Genomic DNA, 24,832 nt, shown 5'->3' with positions numbered 1-24,832 from the left:
ATTATTTAAAACCAGCCACATACAATGACAAAGGAACATAGCTATTATTTCACCTTCTACTTTCCCTGCAGACAAACACTTTGCCTCAGGAGGCCAACTGTCCTCTGGCTGTTAGCTCTGGGACAGCTGGGAGGCTCGCCGAGGCATACGGAATAGCAATGGAGGAAGCTGTTTATTAAAAGATATCTCAGACTCTGCCTTGGTCATTTTTACTCATCACTGCTCTATAGAGAATAAGAAATATGCCCCCTGTGAGAGTCAAATGCAATACCTATAAATTAATCCCAGTCCAGATAAACCCGCTGAGCTAGCTCAGAGGGTATTTATAGCCGAGACACAGCTTCCTCAGGGAATTACAGTCTCCAAATCAGTGCAGTTGTTCCAAAAAAAATCTGAGAAAAGCTGCTTCTTTCTCCTTCTCCTCAAGCATAGTGAGTTCCTTTCACCACAGAATTGCAACTATGAAATTCACTCTCAAATGCAACCGGCTGGCTGAAATAACTTCTTGTTTGTGTGGCTGCAATGCCATGTCCAGAAATCCTGACCATCACTAACTACACAGTCATATTCACATGATAAAAATATGGTGGCATTAATAACTTGTGCTGGCATTCCTTCCCAATTGTCAGGGCTCTACATAAATACAGAACTTGGTCTATAGATTTGTTTCAGAGCCTTTTTGTATCTGATTATGGCTCCAGGCAGATCATAGTCTGTACAGACACAGTAATTAAGGATCGGTAATTCTGTCCAGCAGCCAGTATTCCCTGCAGTGAGAGGCATATGATGGGTTTTCAGCTGCTCAGCATTTCAGAGGCTCACTGGAAGTCAGCTATTAGAAAGCTGCGCTGTACGAGGACAGAGCACCAGCTCTGTTTTCGAAGGAAAGCAGCCAGCAAGGGTTTCCATTTCAGCATCTCAGCAGGAGAAAGCGGTTGCCCTGAAGACCTCTATAGGAAACAGTTTTACTTACATTGCTCCACAGACGCATATGGAAAGCCATAGCTCCCATGTGTTGAACCGGGGACAGGCGCTGGGAGCCAGCACTTCCCTCACGCCTCCATCTCAAACAAGTATGCAGCCACACCGTTTCTTGGGAACGAGCTGGATACACACAGAAAAACAAAGGAGGGTTCTTAAATTTCTGAAGTACGTGTCATAGAAATAGCAAATAAATAAAACATCATAAATAAAAACATTTTTCTGGAATGATTTCACAGAGGTGAGAATTTCAACAGCAACGAAAAACTTGACTGCAGCAGATCCCAAGTTTTATTCCCATACTTCACAGCCAAGGTTTCTGGCCACTGGGAAGAAAACACAGCTGAGCTAGAAATCATGGATTTTTGTGAATAGTGGGAAGAGAGCACAGCATAATAGCAGCACCGATTCCAGCACCGAAGACATCAGTCTTGAGAAGAATTGCAATTTTAACACAATCAGCTGATTTTGTCGGGTTTTGGGTTCTGTAGGTTTGTTATAGGCCAAGTCACACAAGGCAAGGCAGGTGCGAAGTCCCTCATGGGCACTCCTGGCTCATCCTGAGGCCATCGGCCCCTTCCCCTAGCCCTGCACTGTCACAAACCAGTACCCCTATATAAATAAGCTCTAAGAACCTTTTGGCTGAAACATTTGTATGAGCTTCAGACTAAAGGAAGAAAAGTGTAAGACTTGAAGAAGTATGCAAGAGCTAAACAACTGAGTTGAATAACGGGGGGTAGAGGGAAAGGTGGCACTGAACTAGAGCCTCCAGCTCATACGGAAGAGCCTTCCCTAAGACACATGTGACATTCAGGTCCCAAACCTCCCACATTTACCACGCCAGGAAAAACAACCTTCTATCGGCTTGCAGCCGAGCTATTCGCAGACTCACAGCTTAGTGGAAGAATGGCAAAAGCCAGTTCCCGGTGACCTCCAAAGCATGGTCTATGTTAGATACATGACTTTAAAAATTGTTAGTATAACTCTGCCATTAACAACAGTACCTGAATACGTTTTCTGGCAATCCATAAAGAACACCTTCCAAATCAGCATGTTTCTGGGAAGAGTCTCCCCATGTCTGATCCACCGGGAAAACTTACTGTTTACTACAGTACCACGGGCAATATGAGACAATTTTAACCTTCTTCAAGTCCCTGAAGTTACGGTATGAGGCTCCCGGTGTTGGGGCTTGAAAGCACACTGTGAAGATATGAGCTTGATTTTATTCTCATCTTCCAAGCAGGGAAGCTGAGCTGGATGAAGATGGGTGAAGAGAGTTGCTGAAGGACAGCGCAGAGACGTTGAACTCCTGGCTCCCAGTTCCTCCTGCGAAGCCTTGCTGCTGCTTCCAGGAGGTGGCCCAGGTACCTCCTGGGCTCCCATGCCGCGCTGCCCCGGCCCCTCTGCCAGCCCCACCGCTGACAGGCAAGAACATGGAGTGGTGTTTGCTTTTCTTCTAACTACCCCTCCTCTGGCACAACGGATTCACTCCATCATTTGTTATGTAAAATGAGATACAGCTCCGGGTGTTTCAGAGGGAAGAAGAGCAAGCCAAGAAGCCTGCAGGATTTTTGTAGCTGCCGTTGAGTCTGCCCATTCTGTGTGTCTTGTAAAATTGCACAAACACACCCACAAAAAGATTCTGTTCTTTCTCCATTGTACATAGCCAGGCCCAAACCCGATACTTAAGCAACAAAGAAGAGCAATGCAATAAGAACTATCATAACCTAGTTTTTAGATTCTTGTGGGGATCTATGTTAAAGACATTTTAATTCCTCCACCAGGTTATTTTAATAACATTCCCATCACTGTAACAGCCACTGGGAGAAACCTAACAGCTGGGTGAATGGGATAGCTGCACAGCGGTGAAAAGAGGCAGCCCAGCACACAAGAGCAGTAACTTGGAAAATAACACACAGGTAACACGAAGAGCAGAAGTGAAGAGCATGTGAAAGAAGGGTTTTTCTGCTACCCAGATTCTGCTGGGGTAAGAGACCTCTGTGGATTACAGGAAAAGCAGGCAAAAAAGTTCTCTATCTGAGGAGTAGAGCCAGGGATCACGAAGACAAGACTGATGCCAATGCCACTGTAGAAAATACACGCTGGACAATAAAATACCACATTGGTGGTTCCTTTTGGGTCTCTGCTTTGCCAGATCACACAGCCCAGCAGCCACAGACCCAAAGCAAAACAGAGACCAACCCAACTGGCTCCCTGGGCAGCCTGGGGAGCCAGTCCCTCTCCCCTGCCACCTTTATGGACATTGCTCACCAGTTCCTCCAGTGAGGGCTTCATCTTGCCTGAGCACAATTAGTCTTTAACCCTTTCCCTGGTGGACACGGGATATAAACTGAATTGATACCACAAAGCTGCTGCTCTCCTTTAACAGGTACCTCTGACTTTTGCATAAGGGCCCCTTGATCAGATTTTCTCGGATCGCTGTTCCCATAGGCACCCTGCCAGTCTTTACCTGGCTGGAGTGGAGAAGGACCCTGCAGCTCTCAGAGTAATGGTTTTACAGAGGTACAGAGGTTTCACCCCCTCAGGGATTAAAACAGTTCTGATTTACACGTGCTAATGCATCTACCCAGGGCACAGTAGGCAAGGTAAGAAGCTGTAACCCATGTGAGTGTAACCTGTTCAGAGCAGCTGCAGGTGTGAAACGTTACTACAAACGGCATATGTGGGACACAGACTCACACAAGAGATGGGCTCTTTGGTTTTTATGAAGCCAGAATGAAAATGCTCTATTTGCTTTCTTTCCTCTTGCGCTGTCTGTATCAACCTCTGGCTCACTTTGTCCAGTCGGCGTGTCTTGCTCTGCACCATCATTTTTCTGTCCTTTCCTGTACGCCCTCCAGGTGCTGCCCTCCCCACAGCAGCTCCTGTCTGCTCAAGGCTGGCACAAGAAGTGGTCGATCGTCTTCAGTTGCCATTATGGCCAGCGACGTGGGGCCAAGGCTACCGTTAGGGAGAGTCACGTCTGGCTTCCCTTTTCAAATCCATATTGACACACTCCTCTCTCTGCATCTATCTTTTCATCTCTCCTCCCTTTGACAATCGTTTCCCGGTTTATGTTTCTGCACTCTTCCTGCACTCTCAAGATCTTTCCCAAGGACCTTACCATGCCTTGCACTGTGAACAGTGCTGTCTTCTTTAGTGCAATGGCAGCTCAAAGGCTTGATGCTCTGGAGCTTCCTTGAAAGGTGTTGGATTCTGCTTTCCATCGCAAGGAGAGGTATCTGAGGCAACCTCCCTTTGAAAGGGTCAAATCCTGCTGCTGCTGGCTCCGGACTGACATGAAATAACCATGCGGTGTCTCCGGAGGCAGGGCCAGCCTGCCCCTTCTCTTGCTTTCCACTTTGCCCGGAACTGCTTGCTCATGGATCAGTTGTACCAGGTTTGGAGTTTGTGGGGTTTTTCTTGACTGCTGCTAAATGGAAAATGTAAAGCAAACAAGAAAACATAGAGGCATAATTAAAATACAAAAGTCATCCATTTGGTGTCATTCTTTCGAAATACTTCTGGCTGGTACTCACAAAAAACCCACTATTTTTAGAGCAGCTCTGCATCTGCATTTTGCTCTCGAGTCTCTTTGCACAGATCCTATTTAACCAAAGAAATAGATTGACTGACACCTAGTGGAAAATTGAAGCTTTTCTTTCTCTTATTCTGCTGAGTGAAACATTTTAGGCAGTATTTAAATCGACTCTGTACATATTACCATTATTGTAGAAAACAATAATATTACCAGATAGCTTGCATTTTATCTCTGTTTTATTAGTGTACACAAATACTCAGTATAATCAGACAGGACAATCAACAACAATTCTTTTTAAACATACACAGGTTCTTTGGTTAATGAAGGAGTTATTGGACCACAATACCTCCCTTCCTCTCATTTTGCAGATCAGCAACACATAGCTCTGGGAGCCCCTAAAGTGCTAATAAATAAATATAAATTTATTCTCAAAACTAACAGTCTTCTGGAGTTGTTGTTTCTACTAAACCAGAATTATTGATTCCCTTATTAATGACTTATGTCATTAATATTTAAGAACTGAAAAGTAAATCTTTTCCTAAATTTTGGGTTCTAATGGCCTTAGAGAAGTTCATCATATGGTATCATTTAGTCTGACTAACGATAAGAATGCAAAGACGATTTTGCTTTGTCATTAGGATTTGTAGATGCTTTAGACTCTTGTCTCAGTGGTCGCCTAATGTTCAGCATCTGTGAAGGGATTTTGCAATGCAAGACAAATGCCAAACATAGCTTAGCTAACTGCAGAGTTCCCACAGACTGATGTAGGTATCATCACCCATATGTGCTTGTGACTAATAGATGTGATTGGTGCAATGCTGTGCTTTACAAGCCTTGCTGAGAAATCACTTTTACAAGGTCCAGCTGGAGAAGAATTAAACAGAGGGGATTCTCTTGCAGGCAAAATCTCTGAATATAATTCCCTTCTAGTGAGAGGCTTTTGTATTCACTTCCTTAGGATGGCATGGCTGTTCTCCCAGTACCTCTGTTTGTACTTTCCAAAATAAGTTATCTAAACTGTCAGATCCCGACCCAGAAAATCCATATTCCTCTGCCTTGCTCCTCTGTCTCAAATGAGTGGCGTGTGGGTGTTTAGAGATAATCTTTTTTAATGGCAACTAGATCTTATAGTAAGTAGCTGAGAATAAAACTTGATACTACCAGCAGTGCCATTTACACCCAAATCCCAGAGATCTGAATGTTTGATAACGATTACACAACTTGATCTGAAGTCACTATATATCTAGGTTCTGATAAATTATTTATAAGCCAGTCCTTTTTAAGGCACTGCTACACAAAAGCTAATTTTCCTATATAAAATCCCAGATTAAGGACCCCATAAAAGCTTCTGCACTCCAGCCACACAGTGATCAGATCTTACTTCTAATTTTGCCTATCAAAATAATTAATCACATTGCATTACAGAATCAGTTAGTCTTCATGTTCTCATTCCAATTTGTCAAATACAATTTTAATAAATTCGAAGAATTGTACTGAGGCAAATATTAAAAATTTAATAGTTACTTAAATGGGCATTAAACTCTTCTGACTATTTTTGTTCCTACAAAGAAAAGCAAGGACTTTAGATCACAGCTGTAGATCCTGTGTTTGTATTCTGTCTTTCATAACACTTGACTACTTTCAGTTGGCCTCTAGCTGGATATGGAAAAGTCATCCTTTTCTGCAGAGTTTTGATTTTTTTTCAGTTTGGCTCATTTACCATCTCTCATTTTCCTCTGTCCCTACTTTTGGTCTCTGGGAACAGCAGAAACTACAAAATGTTTTTGATTATCCGCTTAATCCCCTCAGGCAGTGTAGTGTCTTTAGTCTAGACTTCAGTGAAACTACATTTATTTGTTGAGCTTTTAGTTCTCAATTAAAAAAAAAAAAAGTTGAGAAACTTCCTGTGGTCCCTTGAATAGACTCTTGGCCAGTTTATATGAGAAAAACACTGCCTTATATTTCATGTTCATATTTTTTGTTCCTTTCCCTTAATATTTTTTAAACTGCTTTATTTAATATTTTTCCTCAATTGTGGCATTCTGCAGCACTGTTACCAATATTCCTGATTATTGCTTTTCCATCCTCTCTCTCTGTCTTCCATTTCTGAAACCTTCCAACTTATTCGTTCAAACCTTTGCACTTGTTCTGAGGGGAAGCTGGCACACAAATGCAGGAGACTGCTATGACGGCGTTAGCAATGACCTTGACCTCGGCAGGAAAATGTCACTTCACGTTATTCTCTGCCCACACCCAACCAACCCAGGAACAGCCAGCTTCGGTACATACAAACTGTAGGGATCAAACCAGCTGAAACATAGCCCCAGCTTGTGTGCTGGTATTGCCTTGATTATGTTACCTTTCTCTATAATCCCCTTGTATTTAAGAAAGAACATGAGTCTCTAGATATTAAAGGCTGCAGCAATGATTTTCATACTGTCAACTCAATGTAATCAATGTGGCCTTCAGTGAACTAACATCTCAGAGAAGCCCACCCTACCCCTCAACAAGGATGCAGCTCAGATATGGACTACGCTGATGGTTGAACACCATCGTTGTTCATAGTTCGCTCCTCAGGATGTGAGGAGGACACGTGAGTGTCTCCGAGCTGCACCATTCACCAAGAGTGACATCTCTCCATTGATGTCCAGTGGGTCAAGTTTAGAAGTTTGGGAATGTGCAGTCATCTCCCCCTTGTTTCACCCTCCTTCCATTCCATGGTTTCACATAGGCATCCTATAGCCTGTTTCATATAGGGAACAACCCTTCTGACCAAAGCGCATAAAGATATAACTTTCCCCTACTTCAGTTTCATCTGCCAATGATCCATTTCCATGTCATCATCCCTGAAATCTCCATATTTATTACCATTACGTGGCTATCACTGCACATGGCTTTTTCTTTATTTCAAACTTCAATGCAAAAATGTTAAAACTGTTTATGTAGCTGCTGTATTAAATCTCTTTTTGGTATTTATCCACTTAAACATGTTTTTTGATACTCTGTCTCCAGTGAGCTCTCATTTATGCTTCTTTATGCTCAATAAGCCAGAGCCTAATATGTTGCCACAGAGACATGATACAGTGCGGATTGAAGGGCTCATGTGGAGAACCTGCTCAGAGACACTGATGTTTAATATTTCATAGATACGTCAATTCAGGCCGTATTTGAAAGGCTTCTTTGCACAGCACTAAATTGCTTCACATTTCCTGTAAGGTCTTTAGAAGAACTGAAAGGCAAAGGTGAATCTGAGGACACGTGGGGTTGCATACAGACATTTCCCTATACTGGCTCCAGAAGACCTGCATCCCAGTAGCAGGCATGCACTCTCTGTGGCAAAATTCCCATTTAGGAGCTTGACTCAAATACCAGCAAAGTCAGTTGTTGTAACTCAAAGCAAATTCAGGTACAGGATCACAGTTTTTGCACAGGTAAGTTTGAAAAGTTTCCTTTTACTCCAGAATTTGGTATCTCCAGCTGAGCCTTAGGTATTTTTCATGGTAGCTAAGAATATGGATGCAAGGTTTTGGTGCTTTGAATATCCAGCTCAAGGATCAGGTGAGAACATGTCACAGCCCCAGGCTGCCCGTCATGCTTGGATTTTTATTTTTATTTTTATATTTCTTCATGAATCTCAACTAGAGGCTGGAGAGAGAAAGGGAGTTGGGTGTGCCTGTGGCTCACTCTTCAAGGGACTATGGAAACACTCCTGGGCAACTGTGGTCAAACATTTGTTCCACTATTAAACTGACAGGTCTACTATTTATTTAAGCATAAAGTAAACCTCCCAGGGATCTTTGTTTCTTGTCTGAATCAAAGAAAGAAAAATACCAGGGTAAACAGGCATTTCTGAGAACAACCGATACAAAGACCAGGGAAGTCAATGGAAGACTTTGAATCAGATTTTGAGGTAATTACTCCCAGAATCAGATCAGACTTCACAGGCTTGAGCAGCTTTCTGATACTCTCTTCATGTGGTTCTCCTAGCACCCTCCCCTTCTTCCCTACTACCTCCATCCAAACACGCCCTGGCTGGCAGCTCATCGGCACTGATGGCTTAGTCCTTTCTTCCTCATTGTCAAATGGTTTCTTTACCTTTCAGAAACTGCACCAAGCACTAGCTACCGTTGTATTGTAATGTAAGCAAAACCTTTAACACATGCAGAAGAAAAAAAAAAGAAAACAAAATGAAAACTGTTCCATCAAAATCTATATACGTGTATATTTGTACCTGTTCAATATTTAGAACTATTACTCAGGAGTTAGAGTAACCTTTTTAAATGGTCCAGTGGTCAATGTTGGAACAGCCAGTCTTCATAAAGTGGAGGGGGCCAGATCCCAAGATGCAGTGAGCACTCTTGACTCTTATTGATGTTGATAGGCGCTGCTACTGCTCAGTACAGGAAATGATCGTCATCAGGCTATGTCATTGAATAAAACATCAATTTAAAGCAGCCTGGACATGCTGTGTGTGACTTGATCTCTATTAATTTTACCACTGTCTCACCTCTGGTGTTCTCTCGGACACACTGGAAAGCGGCTTTGGCCAGTGAGCCACAAAACATTCTGTTTTCCCTCTTTTTAAGTAGAAAGTTTTAACCTCGTATTGAATGGCTGTGCTTTCTCTGCACTAGAGCGTTTGTTCTTTCCAAGTGGCTAATTCCTCCTTTCACAAGAAACACTTTATTTTACCCAGTCCAAATGTTCAGAACTAAATCTGGCCGTCCTGTTAGTCCTGTGGTAAGGAAGCAGACCTGTCAAGGGTCAATTTATTCTCAGTAATTCTGACATGTAGCGTAGTCTCTTCTGTAAAGACACAGAAGACAGACACAGAAAAGAACATGATGTTGCCTCAGCAAAAAGCCTCCCATGAATGACTCTTATTTTTATCCCATGCAAGAGGAACATCAGCTTTCAGTCTGACTGCGCACACACAAACTTCTGTGTTAGCAGATTGGAAAGAGGTGATGTTTTCAGCTACAGGGTGAACATCTGCTTGTTTATGCCCCCCTTCTTTATCTTTGTCTCTTTTACTCCTGACAGTTTCAAAATGACTGAGAGCCATACAAGCAATCCTTTCTTCATTCAGGAAAGAGAATTTTAGATGCTGTACAAACAGTAACACAGTTAATATTCTGCAGAAATCAACCTACTTTGTCACAACAGAAGAGGGCAACCTAATACCATCTCACTGTTCCCGCATCCGCTGTCCCATCCACATACCCCTCATCAAAGCAGAGCGTAGCACCTTGTCAACAGGGCTAAAGGGGATGAAGAATTTCTATCCAAGGATGTCTTCAAAGCTAGGAGCACCACTCATAATATCCATATTTTCTTTTTTCTCCCACATTTCCATTTCAGTTTGGATATGATCATAACTGCTGAAGCACCTCCTACTAGGGGGTTTTTTTGCTGTTGTTGATTTTGGGGGGCTTTGGTTGGTTGTTTTTTTTTTAAATCAGGTTATTTGCATTCTATTTAAGACAGCTTTTCTCTGTCGGGCACTGGGAGAAGCAGCAGGCGCAAGTGCTGAATTGCCACAACAGCAACAGAGGCATCTGCTGTCCTCAAGCACCCCAAGCTCTAGGAAGATACAGGCATAGCTTAAAGGGTTCAAAAGATACGTAAGTGAAGACAATGATGAATAAAAAACAGCTGAGAAAAAAGGAGGAAAAAGAGAATTATGTGTAGATGATACCATTACATTTTGCACTATTAGAGATTTAAAGTGCCCATAATCCCCAAATGAGGTTTGCTATGATGCTTTGCAGTATTAAGGGGGGTTTTTTTCCACTTTTGTCTTCAGCTGTCAGAGGTAGAAATATGAAAAGAGCCCGAAAATATCATCACAAACAGAGATTTAAGGGTAAAATGAGAAATACATACATATTTGTGATAATCTGAGGTGCCATATTTGCCATATTTGTTGTTTGGCTGTATCTGTCTGAATAGAAAGGAGGAGGGCTGAAATGGAGAGTCTTTGGAAGAAAATGCTCAGAAAGAAGAAAACAAATGAAATTAGAAATAGAAAGAAACAGAAATGAAATAAATAGAAATAGTGGAGCTCTTGATTATTAGTCAAGCAAAGGGGGGCTGTGCAATCACATTCATCTGAATGCAGAATGCTAAATATATTTACTACTATAGTAGCAATCCAAGTATCTAGTAGTTCACTTTAGGCAGATCTTGAAATTTATCTAAGTACCAAAGATGCAGGTATGTGCCTGGTACATTCTTCTATGGTATGCACATACCTAATGCGTTAAGGAGGAGTCTCAGAGCAATCCTTTTGTTACTCTGGATAACATACTTTAGTTACTGTACAAATAGAATCATAGAATCATAGAATCATTAAGGTTGGAAAAGACCTCTAAGATCATCGACTCCAACCATCAACCCAACACTACCATGCCCACTAAACCATGTCCTTTTTTGTGCCTTAATACTCGTTTAATCTGTCCCTACAACCCTTTCTACATGCAAAGCTTGTACCAGTGCAACTATATTGGTAGGAGAGGTAACTAAGTAAAACAAATGCAACCCCAGACTGTGGGCATCATTGAGCAAGGTCAAATCAACCAGAGCAAACTGAAGCACTCAGCAAGAATAAAAGGAATCAAAACAGAACATGCTGCAATGAAGTGATGGAGATATAAAGGAAGGGAAAATTGTTATTCCTAACCAATCTTTCTCTGCATATGCCTAGCCTTGGAAGTGTACAGGAAAGAGTATTGAACTCCAAGTGATGGGAAAAAGGTGCATTCCTCCCTCTGCACATGCTCGTGAAGTAAGAGAGCAGGGAGATATCAACTAGACCCTCCAGAAAGTAAGAGCAGTCAAAACAGGGACCTCTGCATATCCTAAGAATATCCAGCAGTGCTGATTGTGCTTCCTCTGCTGTGATTGCTCCCATCTTTGCCATTCCCCTTCATTTCTCTGTATACTTCCTATTTTTGCTCTTTTTCCTTAGCCTTTCTCAACACTTTTCTTTTTTCTTTTCTGATTTAAATTGGTGCAAAAAGAACGTCGACATTCCCAAAGAAATACTTCAGTGTTATCTTATACCACAAAGCTTAGTCCTGCATGACTGTAAATAGATCAGAAGGAGCAGTAAATGTAGCTCTGTAGCAATTAATTCCACTGATCATCCTGCTTTTCTGTCATCAACAGGACATATAGTACTGATGCAGCTAAAAACCACATTTCATCACCTTTATTTACCTAGTTCAAATGACCACATTTATGGTTAGGTTGACTATGGCGGTCTAAAGTAATGACAGACTCCCTGGCTTCATAGCAGATCACTATGCTTACCTGCTCTGCATCATGTCCATGTGGTCTAACTTACTGAGCAAACAGCACTAACAGAGTCTTCTCAAATTTAACATTCATTAAGAACTTTCCCAGACACAGAGTTTCCAGTGGCTAATATATTTATTAACTAATCTGAAAGCACAGAAGTTCTGTAGGAAATAATATTTTAACCAAGTAGGATTTATTTTCTGTCGAATACTAGAGAATAGGTTCTATTATGGACAAAGAATTGATTATAGAGCAGTACCTAAGCATGGTTTTGACCAGTAGCTTGGAAGATAAAATCACGGGTAGCTGCCAGAATTCATATACTGTAAGAATAAGAAATGCTGAACTCACAAAAGAGATACACAATTGTATATATTTAACACTGACACACTTCATTTTCCTGGAGTACTAAAGTAGCCACAAATCCTGTAAAAGTGCTGAGCAAGAAAGTGGGTAGACCAATAGATTCAACACAATGTCGATACTAATACAGCCCAACAGTGATATGAATTGAGTCTGATGGAGGCATGACACGGCAGAGAGGACACAGGATCAGAGCCATTATTTCTATTCAGAATCTACCCAGGGGGTTCACTAACAATATTCTGCTGGTGGAACATACACAGCTCTCCACTCAGCATTTTAAACTGTGTACATAAGTAACTTTTATACAAATATGTACCGGAAAAAAATCTGCTAGAATATTTATAGCTTCTGTTCCTCACCTGTGCTTTTGAAATTCCTATACCATAAGCTTGGAAGAAAGTAAATTAGTCATCATTAGTACCAAAAAAATGATACTTCTGCACTTCTAATATAAATATTTTCATGTATTAGAAAAAAAAGACAAAATATCATTTATCAAAGATTGCAATTGTATTAGTCCTTCAAAAATAATTCTGTTCAATGGTATCTCTTTTATTGCAATTCTCCATTTGGATTAAAGTCTGTAAGAGCTAATAAGGTAGCAGCTTTTGTTTAGCCAGTTCAGAACTGACAATGATACTACTAAATTAAATTGTAAAAAAACAGGGCATCTTTTCTCATGTAATCAAGACTTCTCCATGTGCCACTTAAAGCTAGACGAGCAGCTTAGGAGCAATCATAGCCCACTGCGGTCAGATGAAGGCTTATTATCGGCATAACTGGGGTGAGAATATTGCCCAGTTGTCAGACAAGAAATGTAAGAACACGTTTGCCTTTTACCTTGTAACAGTCAGATCTTGCAGTCTGGACATTGCTGAGAGTTTTAGTGTGCAAGGACAACCGGGTTTTATTTACTTATTCATTCATTTACTATAGACTTTTCAATGGTATATACACTTCCCTGAGCACATTAACTACGTCTGTAAACTATTAAAGATGGGGATCACATGGATTCTTATGGAAATTACATTTTGTTTAAGATAGGCCTCTCCAAAAAAGAAATCAATCAAGAGAGACATTCACCATGCTCGGAGTGAGGTAATCCGGCTTCTTACAAGATGATAAAGCTGTTACAGACCTAGGCAGCCCCCACAAAAAGATGGGAGACTGCATACGGGAATAAAGGCTTGCTGTACAGAACCCACATTCATGACCTCAGCTGACTGATTCCCAGTCTATAAAAATTATGTTACATGGTGATTATATGTCCTCCGAGGAAAACTGAGTATTTGAAAAGAAAGTGGTTTACCAAACCTTCCCTCTCCTTCTCCCAGGAATTTATAACAATACAATTCAAACTTGTATGTAACACAACTTAATGGCATCAGCTCAAAACAAGAGAAAATCCAATACAGAAATAAATAATCATGAAAAGCATCCCCAGTCAAGAATCTCAAATCGAACAATGCGTGGCAAGTCTACAAACACAAAAGCTGTTTAAAGTACCTCAGTGGCTTTGAGGTGACAGCTCTTATTCATACAGCTGATAGCGCAGGAAGTTTTCACTGGAGCCTGAAACAGACATTCAGCCTCTTGCAAGGATAGTAAGTGTCTGTGTAAAGAGAATGGAAGCCTTTCCTTTCTTAGTTTACCCCAAATTTCATCAGCCTGCTTGTCTACACTACTGAATACTCCACAGATAGACTGCAGAAGTGCAGATAACAAAATTATAATGTTCCTTCTCCCAGTTAACTAAATCCAGCTGTCAGTTTAGATTAATAAATTTTTATAAATGTTTTTATATATGTGTAATAGAGTTTCTGCAAGCTGGAGTTTAGGGATGAACTTTTAAAATTGGATATAGGATGATAATCAACTATCTCCTTCCTAAATATGGTTCAAATTCCAGGGGTGCTGAATATCCACTGTCATATATCATCTGGAAGCAACTCAGTTTTCTTCTAAAATCCTCAAGCTCCTCCAGAAACTCCCAACAGATGAGGCAGGCCTCACCGGTCCAACATGAGCGTGTTGCAGATGAGGTGTGGAGCTCAGCATGATCCACGCTGTCTCTGTAATATGCCAGCATGGGCATTTTTGCACTGTGCATCTAACATTGGAGCTTAAGGATGCAGCTGGACCCAGCAATGCAGGGAATATTGCCAGTTTTCTGAAGTATGGCTCGGGCACAGTGTCTGAGAGCTGCAGCCCCAGGTTATATTGAAAGTAACATTTAGAGTGGAATAATATTTCAGAAGTCTCAGATGCATGGTTCTTTGACCACGCTTTTATTTTCAAAAGCAGTGGGGAACGCAAGTGGTACAGACCCAGGAAGGATAAAGTACAAGGATCCTAAACTATGAGGAAGACAAAGATGATTGTTCTACAGGCATCGCTCCAGTAAATAAATCTATAATACATTACCATGTGGCAATTACACCTGGGCAGCTACATCTAAAAATACTCAGCACCATCAGGGCTTTCTACTGAACAACCCAAAATCCATCTACTTACGCAGCATAGACTGGAAAAGTTTGGTATTTCACTCCTGTTGCTTTATATTCAAAGTTATTTGCTTACTAATAGGGCAGACATGTTAATTATGTGGGTGTCTCAAACTACTTACCAAAAGGATTCATCTCTGGGGTGAATCTGTGCAGCTCCATTAAAGGTCATGAAATCACACCAGCTGAATATGCGCCCTACACTAAAACCATTGACTGTAAATGAAGCCCAAAAATGGCCTAAACTTTGTGCTAACAAGGCAATTAGCACAGTCCAGCCCTGCTTCAGTTGGTAATTACAATTTCACTACCGATCTTCAGAAGCCACGTGGATTTTATCCACAGCACATAAAACTTCACATCATAAGTCTCCCACTGAAAGGGGTGAGATTATTTGGGTGTAAAGAACTATATGAGGGCAACTGCTACAATCTAGTACAACTGGATGATGATGGGCCACCATGTTCAGCAAAATTTATGTCTTACAGGGAATGGGAAAGTTGTTTAAGCAATCTATTATCATTCAGGTCTCAAAAGATTCATTTAAACAGTAGAAGACAGGAATTCGTATTTTATATACAAATTGGACTTGTATCCTCTTCCTATCTACATTATTTAACACACCATTTAATATATATTCTCATGTCAATCAATGAGGACAGCAAATATGACAGCTGACCAGATATGCACTGAGTTTTATTAATTTAATCTTCGTTTCCCAGGCTTATCAAAAAGATATATGTACCTCAAATATTTGATATTGTAACCTTTACATAATACTGATACTCTCACGAATCCCTCTGACTTCTGTATACACGTAACCAATGAAAAACTACAGCAAAGGAAATTAAGATAAAGTATTTGTGAGAGCTAACATATAAAACTTAACCTGCACCTGAGACACAAATTATTTTTAAAACGAAAGTCAAAAATACTGTTAAAAATTTGTTCTGTCATTTGCTCCCAGATACAAACCTCAAATGACAGAATATGCAGAGCTTGTTTTGTACATAGTTTTTACCCATTAACAACTCTACTCCAAACTAAGTAGCACTGGGACCATGATTGCTCCCAGTTCTGCAGCATGCACTCTAGCAGTATACAGTCAAGTACGTTTTTAAATGTGCCTATGTCTCTACTTATAGGACTTCAAGAACAGGGAGTAATGTGACACATTTTCAGCATTTGAAGAACAAAGCCTAAACTTTCTACTGAGAGGATATTTCTCATAAAAGATGCCCTGATCCTTGTCTTATAAAAAGGTTTTATTTTTCAATAGAAAAGTATATTTAAAAACACAATTATCTGCTAAAAGCAATATAAAACTCTCCAGTTTTAACTTCATAAAAGTTTAACAAAACATAAATATTGTTTACCACTTACATTCCTATATACACATCTTGCATTAGATAGTTAAATAGGTAGAGAGATAATAACTCAGAAATGAATGGCACATGACTACATGAGATAAAAATTCCATGTCACACTGCACAATCACAGGAACACAAGGAGCAGCTTAAAATCCTCAGTCACTGAATTCTGCTTTGTTCTGCTTTGTTCTCTTTACGGCTATGTTCCTCTTTTCTCTGCAATAATGCACCAGTTTCCATGGTCATAGCAGGAAGAAAGTATCTGAAGCTCAGGCACGTTCTCTTCTACCAGAGAGCACAGTTCCCCTTCCCGAAAAACATGATAATAACGCATGAAGGCTTTTGTATCCAACGTGGCATCAGTTTGGTCCCCAACAGACACTGCTGAATCCAATGCAGAGTCAGTGGAGTCAGTTGTTGAAGTTCTTTTGAAAAACTTGCTGGCATTAGACTTACCAGCACCATCTTTATTACAATCGCAGCTGTAGTCCCTGTCTCCCACTGGGCCATTTATAAATGAAGCTTCTTCACTCTTGCTCTGAGCTACACTTTGGTGTCCTCCATTTAAACTTAAATCCTTTAGTGCATCTGTGGCTGGTGACCACTCTTGTTTTTTGAGAGGCAGACTTTCCACGAACACATCATCATCTAAACTTTGTTCTTTTAACAGTGTCCCATGGTGACCTAAATCCAAACTGCAGTGTCGTGAATGCTGAATGGGTACAGTACTGTTTGCCCATTCTCCTTCATTCTTCAGAGGCTTCATTTTGTCAGTTTGCTTTCTAAGGGCTGATTCATCAAGGGAGCTGGAGAAAAACCATGAGCGGAAAGATCTTCCTAGAGCACTGTAAAATCTGTTTTCTTCTTCAGAAATTTTCATGCAGCAGGCTCTGGATAAGCAATGGTCCGTATTGTGGGAACATTTTGAATCAGTTTCTGGCTGCAGATTGGTTTGGTAGCTGCAATCAGAGATGACTAGCTGTGCAGGGTGTATGTCTCGGCTTTTTACAGCATGCACAAACTCACCTTTATCTCCAGATTGATTCGATTCTGAAAAATGCCGTGAGCACAAGGCCTTGTTCCAAGGAACAAATACGTCTTGTTTCTCAAAGCGACGATTCTTTTGTTCCATAGCCCAAACATAAATCATCATCTGGCCTCCGGGTATCAATACCCTTGCCATTTCCTTTATTGCTTTGATTCTTCTTTGTTTAGTTGAGAAATGATGGATCACTGCAAAAAAGGAAAGGCATTATGTATTGAATATTAGTAAGGACACAGCATTTTCATCTTCAACCTGTTCTATGTGTTAGTCATTTTAGTTGCCATATCCCAAATATCACTCAGTACAAGCCAGCAACAGTGCTGAATGTATTGGTGCCACAGTGCAAGTTTACCCCAGAATGATCTCTTTTACATTTAAAAATAGGAAAATCCCAGAGAAGGAAATTTCTCTCATCTCAAAATAGGGATTCAAGAAAAGTCAGGCATATAAGCTGGAGGTTTCTGTTCCTCTACATCACCCATAAAAGATCATAACACGACTACCTTTCACTTAAATGCCTGGCCTTTAGGTGAGTTAGGTAATATTAAGTTTGACTTTAGTTTTTGGGACACTTTTCAGACTTACCTTACTGAAAACAGAAAATCTTTTCACCATGTAACAAATACAGTAAAATGTAATATCAGTAAAAAGATACTCTGTATTTTTATATAAGTGCACTTTCAAAAGAGATAGTGAGAAAATTTAGACAGAAATATTTTCCATTGCTTTAATTTTGTAGAAAGGTATTGCGTTCATAGATTGTTTTGGAGGAAAAAAAATGAGAAGTATCTCAGTCTACATTGCATGTCTGAGAATGATGATTTTTTGTTACATTATGTTATGCTGTTAAAAAAAATAGTGAGATTCAAAATAAAACTATTGATCACTATATTTGAATTTTCTTTCCAGGATAATTTCCATATTTTCAAATTTCACTGCAATGTGAAATGAAGCTACATTTCAAGATATCCATACTGTTTCTATCTTCCTATTCACCTGAAGGAACTAATTTTAACAGCCAGAGAATAGCTAAGTCAGCTATTTTCTCTCTAAACTCTCAAAAACATTAACTTCTACTGAGATTGGTCATGTTGGTCATGTTGTTCTATATATCATCAGTACCAGATCTTGTTCAAATCAATGATGTAAAGAGGACTGATTCCATAATTTGTTTCAAGTGGACTTGGAGCCAGCTACTTCTACATGCAAAATATTCAATCTACCCATATAACAACTTATAATGTCGTTATATGTTCTTAGTATATGTTCTTAGCTGAAGACATCTCCATACCTTCCGAAAAATTAGATTATCTTTATATGTGCTGCTTGACAGTAGCCAATTCTACTTGTAGAAATAGTGTTATTTCAACACCGCAGTTATGAAAAGTGAAAGAAAAGCATTCTTGGCAGTTGATATCAACTAGGCCTTCACAAGCAGCTGGGAACACAAGACAGATAGTAAACTCTGAGAAGAGTTCCCCAGTCTATATGGTCAGTGTTTATTTCCAGGTACTCCTAACTCTTGTCAGTATTTTCTCAAACTTCGCAAAAAAAATATAAAATACTATTTCAATTTCCTTAACAAGGTGGGGAGAAAGGAACTGATATTTTATCTCATACTGGAGTTAGGCCATATATCACCACAAAAAAATATCAAAACTGACAGAGACAGTATAAGCATGTGAGTTTATTTCACCAGAAAGAAGTGCCAACAGAATCTGTGCAAGCTCTATCTAAGCAATACATTTAATGGGTTAAATATTCTTCATAGTTAAAATTATATAATCACTCTGGTGGTTCTCCAGAAATATAAATCCTATAAACAGGATTATACTAGCAAAGCCAAGAAGAGTATTTGACTATGTACATAAATAGTTGCTATTCTCTGAAATGGGATGAAAACACTTTATTTAGAATTAGATGGACACAGGCATACCACGTCTCTATTCAAGAGGGATTAAAATCCATTATTGTTAAATGTACAGAAATACCACGTGAACTTTTAATCTTGTCAGGCCTATAATTGGTTTAAACATTAGATAGGTATGCTATCCTTCAAAGTCAGCTGATCTGATAGCACTGAAATTTTGCTACGAGACCTGAAATGTGGATAGGGCTTATTGATTAACTAGCCAACATGAAAGCGAAGTAATATAGATACTGCTTGCATGTTATTCACTTTTTCTTTTACCCTGTATATGTGAAAAATACATTTTAAAATACATTTCTATCATAGTTCAAGTAGTTTGTTGATTGCTACCAATAATAATTATCATGCTTTATATTTTTGCTGATACAGTGAAACAGCCTGAAAGAACTTCAAGCAAGAGTAGAGCTAAAAATGTAGACTGTAACTGGGTACTAACTCATCTACTCTTCTGCAGTTTATACTTCTCAAATTATGAGTAATATTTTCAAAAAGAGAGGTCAGAGGAGTTAAGGTGCTGAGATGCTTCACTCTTTTTAGACAACACATACTTGTATGGCTCTAAGTTCTTATTTCATTATTATTCTAAGAGAAATTTGTATTCATAACATATAATAGTTAACATGATTCAAGTTCTGCTATAGAGAAAGCAAGTTTTCATTTCAACGCATTTGCTGGTCAAAACAGATCCTAAGGAGGAACGAAGAGTTTGTCTTGACCACGTAATCTCTTTAAAACTGTGAGCAGCCACGTTTATATTTGTTTTTACTTGTTTAAAATGCATGCTGGAAGGAAATCTTTTCTCCACAGGGTGAACAAGACCACATAAAAACAAACAAATGATCCATATACTTCCCTGGTCAACAGTGCCTCTGTGCAATGGAACTGATTTTTTTTTCATGTTTACTACATTCATTTAGTAGTATCTGATGTGATTCTAAGAAGGGAATTGTTTCAAAACAAATTAACTGAAATGAAGACACGTGGAACGAAAAAGATCCAAAAAACTTTGCATTTGCTGTGGGCCAGAATGCATGTATGTTGTCTTACCTCCAATGGAAATGACTGCATTGAAGCACTGGTCCCTAAAGGGAAGGTTAAGGTTGTCACATATCAGAACTTCATCATCTTTCTTCCTTGCAATCTCTACCAGTGGTCCACAGTAATCACAGCCAAGATTATACACCTGACTGTTGACACTGAGATACTTTCCAGTTCCACAACCTAAATAAAAGAATACTAGATCAGAAGTTGTATGTTCCAAACACTTGCTATCCCTCCCAAAGCAGTGAAAATAATGGGGAGGCTTTCCTAATTCTAAGGTTTCCTGGAAAACAAAATGAAAGCTTGCTCCTACTAGCCTAACTGCTGCAGGGTTCATTTGGACTGTTTGAAATTACATGTTCATACCCTTAGGAGTGTAACAGTACCAACATCACCACCAAAAATACTCATTACACAGCCCTGTAATAGCAAGTTATGTGTATTTCTTTGGGGAAGAAGGGTAAGTGCAGGTGGGAGGAGGAAGGAGTGGTCCTCTGCAGTCACTATTGCATATCTTAGAGCAAAAAAACAACTGTGCTGCTCCATACCAAGCCTTTATATAGCCTGGTATCCTGTTTCCAACAATGAGCATAAATGGGTGCCCAGGAAAGAGTAAGAACAGGTAAGCATTATGACCCTTTTCCTCAATATCCTTTCAGCTTCCAACTACTTTCTGTTCCGGGGTTTTCCTGAAGCCAGTGTGTCTTGTCTTTTTAGTGACCTGCAATAGGTATCTCTTCCAAGTACTTCCCCAGTCTTTGCTAAACCCCACACAGTACCTCTCCAGTGCACCCCATTTCTCTCCAAGAAGTCCTAAACCACAGCTGTCACTGACACAAGTCAGAGAGGACAATTTTAGCTTCAGATACAGACTGGAAAATAACCGTGAATCATAAAAATTCCTGCCATGTTGCAGGCACGTCCTCTTTCTGTCTTTGTGCCAATGCATTATAATGCATGTAAATGTAATGAACTGTTCCAGAATGTCTTCCACCTAAAAGTATGTCTTCTCAAGGACTGTGCTGTACTAAATTGAAATCTTTCAGAGTGTTCTTCAATACCGTATGCATAACAGGCACTTTTCAAAATTAGATTAGGAAACATTCACTGCAGTTATGGGTCAGTTGTGAAGAATAATTTCTGAAAGTTGACAGCCAAGCAACGGGGTAGCAGCTTGGCAAAGAGAACCATCTCAGTATTGGTAATTCAATTTAAAGGCCTGGAGTTATCTTTAGAAACATCACTGCTTCTTGCAGTGCTGCTGCTCTTGTTGACGTTAATGTGCACCATTATCTAGAGAGACAGCACAGGAACTGTTGGAGAACAGCACAACACTTCAGTGGTGAAAAAAGAGCATATTTCTAAAGCAAAAAGCAAGCACTATTCTTTGAAGTAACACTTGAGAGAAATGGAAAAGATTCATATTGTTAATGCAGTTCAAGGAACATATGCAATAAAACATGAAGCTCTGCATGTTGACTAGAAAGCGTAAGTTTTAAAATTAGTACAAAGTATTATTGGTTACTGTGTTTGCAGAAGGAACACATTTAGTCAAACGTACGTTAATTTAGAAGATTCATTTGCTTAATACATGGCTTTTGGTGGAATGCTTTTTAAACACAGTGAGTTTTTGGAAGTATAGGGTCCTCTCTGGAATGAAGCTAGTGACAACACTCTCAGTACTCTAAAAATCTACATTTGCAGGAGAGTCACTTTGAATGAGTCATCAGGAGGTGGATGCCTTCATGAAGCTGTTAACAATGGCCATGCTATTGTCACTTATTTTGATGAATGAAAATAACAATGCAATTAGACAAAATGATATTTTATTCTGCTACCATTACCATGCTTCATGTAAAGCTAGCAAACAGAAATATTTTAATAAAAGGTGATATTAAAAAGAAAACAAAATTATCAATTGAACATCTCATTTTGAAAACTTTGGTGCCACTAGGCAACCCTCCTCCCAAAATACATACCAAAAATAAACACAACAGTCAGATTCCTGTAGATCTCATTAAACCTCATAAAAGGAGGTACCTTGTGTGCCTTAATGGGAATATTCTTATTGGCAACTGTAAGCATCTACCTCCTCTCCAGATCTATCACATGCATTTAAATTATTTCAGCTGAAACTGTAACAGGGTGATCTTAAGCTTTCAGTAACCACTGTGATGCCTATTGACAAAGCCTCAAAGAACTTCAGCTAAGCTTCAAATGACTTCTACTGAAGTGACAAAAAATTTTGGCTGAGAAATATCATGTTAAGCTGGCTGTTGTATGAGTGTATGCCATAGATTATTTCCTGAGATTATTAGTGAAAATGGTGCAGACATATACAAGAAGATACATATCCAAAATAACAGCAATCAATTATTTTTGGGGTACTGCTCAACAGCAGCAGGAGAATTATATACTATCTTTTGATTATAGCCTACAACATCTTCAAAGAATGTTTTTTCTGATAGCATAAGGCAGATGCATAATTTATTGTGTACATTTATTACACTTTGCTGTGTAAAAGCATTTTATTAGTCTAAACAGTGAGGAAAATCCAGTGGTGCAAAGGAGCATCGTTTGCAATGACGTGCTGTATAGCACTGAAGTCATAACACAAACCCAAAGCAAACACACCAGGATCTGGAAACCCCTAAAAAGTCTGGAGGTGCAACAGAAAATCAAGATGTAAATTGGACATGTAGGGAAGACAAGGCCATAGCAGGAAAATGAGGTTTTGGTGTCCGTATTAAGGATCATAGGGAGATTCTCAGATCATAACTTTTTTTTTAACAGTGATTACATCAGATTTCTTTTATGTTAAAGCCTTGATAGGAGGAGTTTTAGAACAAATGAAAAGCATTAAATTTCAGACCAGCAGTACTTAAACCAAGAGATCTAAAGAAACTGAAATATGAAATAATTGAGCCATTAACACAATTTTTTAAAAAGGGCTCCAGGGGAATGACAGACCACTAAGTCTGTGGGGAAACTGGTAGATTAAGGCTTAGCTCAATCAAAATAAGTCAAAAATCATATTTACTTGTTACCTGATACACTGCCAAGGAAATAAACCAAATGGTATGTGGCATCTAATATGAGTTTAAAAACAATTTTAAAACATCTTTAAAACAAATTTAAACAACTTTTAAAAACAATTGCTCTGAAGGATACATGATTAACATATAAACTAATAAAGTATATAGACAATCTTTCACACCACCCCAAGGAATGGCTTACCTATGTCAGCAACGAGACTGCCAGGCTTTTGCTCCAGCAGAAAGTTTCGAACACGAGGCCATGCTTTGCTCTGCAGATCATTAAAGTAGGCAGCTGTATTTTCATACACACTATGCACGTGCTGCTTTTCTAGCTGAGTAGCCTCATATTCCATCCTGAAAACATAATGAAGAAAGATTCTGTACAACAAAACACAAACTGTTGTAGCATAGACTTTACATTTTATAGACATGCATAATTCAGGACCTTGTAAGTTTACATTCATAAAATCATAACACCCATCTAACAGCCATCATATTTATAAAATGGTCTTTACTCAAAGGATCTGATTTTATTTCACAAAAGTCAAGAAAAAATTTGAATATATTATCTTGCCTCAGGAGCACTACATAACTGCATGTGCCTATTCAATAATATGCACATTCCTAAATAAGTTCACCAATGTAGTAAAAGCTCAGCAGGAGTGCAGAATGATTAAGAACAAGAAGTTAAGAATAGACTTTCCGGTTGTAGCTAAGGTGAGTAGGTAGGCAAATTATTAGTATGTTATTTGATGTACAGCCTGGACCCTGAAACCAAAGCCCCTAAATCATACATAAATTATTTGTGGTTTATCTAATCTATGCTCTAGAAGTGATGAGTTGGTTGAAATTTTTCAGCGACAAAACCATGATTTCCCTGCTTCTACTCTGCTATCTTCATTTCTTAGCAAAGTATTTCAGTTTAATGATTCATTTGAAAAGTGGTATCTTCTTAGACTTTCAATATTACTCCTAAGCTCATGTAAAACACCAAGTGGATGCAGACACTGAATCCCTTTACATAGAATCTTACATCTTCCTTAAGATTTCCCCTCATCCAAGCAGGTCAGACTTTAATATCTGATGGAGGCTGATGAGATTACATTTTAAAGTGTTAAGGCATTCTCCAAACTAATTCAAACTGCCTGTTTATTCAGGAAATATTCCTTCCATTATTAAAACAGAACCTGTTTGCCCAAGCACTCAGCAGAGATTAAAGCCTGCTTCCAAACTTCTGCCAAGAAACTAAGCAATATATTATAAAGATGAAATTATAAAAGTGACTCCTTTGGCTGCATTTGAATATGCAAAGACTTTAAACACACAACAAGTTCTTCTTTTGCTTTCCTTGATTTTCAAATAATATACATTTTAAAATCGTAATAAAAAATGTTTTTTTCTGTCAGTTTCACTGTTGAAATAAGTTATTATGAGAAAAGATTTAAAATAAAATATTGTGTATAATAACAAATAATGTGAGCTCTTCAAAACACCTGTCCTACAAGCACAATCTTTTTAATTTAGAAAATGGGTGTTAATCCCAGTGACTAAAAAAAAAAAAAATTAATGTACTTCAGGTTAAGTGTGTGTAAGTGCCTACAAGAATAGTATGTAAGACTTGATCCACTTCACTAGTTTTATGTACTCTGCTATGTAAGAGGTCAAGCTAAATGGTCACAATTGTCACAGTCTATTCTGACTGTAGTATCTATGA

The 24,832-nt window shown here is 39.1% G+C and overlaps 1 protein-coding gene across 1 annotated transcript; it reads right to left on the bottom strand.

Annotated features, from left to right (window-relative positions):
• Positions 1 to 16,263: 16,263 nt before the first annotated feature.
• On the bottom strand, positions 16,264 to 23,471 carry KIAA1456 (KIAA1456 ortholog). Its single transcript, XM_009579018.1, has 3 exons — positions 23,318 to 23,471; positions 20,087 to 20,260; positions 16,264 to 17,297 (listed from the first exon to the last, which is right to left on the bottom strand). Exons 1-3 carry the CDS (start codon positions 23,469 to 23,471, stop codon positions 16,264 to 16,266), a joined length of 1,362 nt encoding a protein of 453 aa, XP_009577313.1.
• Between the last annotated feature and the right edge of the window lie 1,361 nt (positions 23,472 to 24,832).

This window comes from Fulmarus glacialis, unplaced genomic scaffold (assembly GCF_000690835.1).
Source record: "Fulmarus glacialis isolate BGI_N327 unplaced genomic scaffold, ASM69083v1 scaffold37905, whole genome shotgun sequence".
Taxonomy (NCBI): Eukaryota; Metazoa; Chordata; class Aves; order Procellariiformes; family Procellariidae; genus Fulmarus; species Fulmarus glacialis.
This window is presented reverse-complemented; position numbering and strand designations above follow the sequence as displayed.

What these genes read in the sequence shown, in the direction of transcription:
- KIAA1456 (XM_009579018.1), bottom strand. Translation starts at nt 23,471, where the DNA reads ATGGAATATGAGGCTACTCAGCTAGAAAAGCAGCACGTGCATAGTGTG. An exon ending in CAGTCTCGTTGCTGACATAG is followed by an intron (nt 20,261 to 23,317) that starts GTAAGCCATTCC and finishes TCTTTTATTTAG; the next exon opens with GTTGTGGAACTGGAAAGTAT. An exon ending in TGCAGTCATTTCCATTGGAG is followed by an intron (nt 17,298 to 20,086) that starts GTAAGACAACAT and finishes CCTTTTTTGCAG; the next exon opens with TGATCCATCATTTCTCAACT.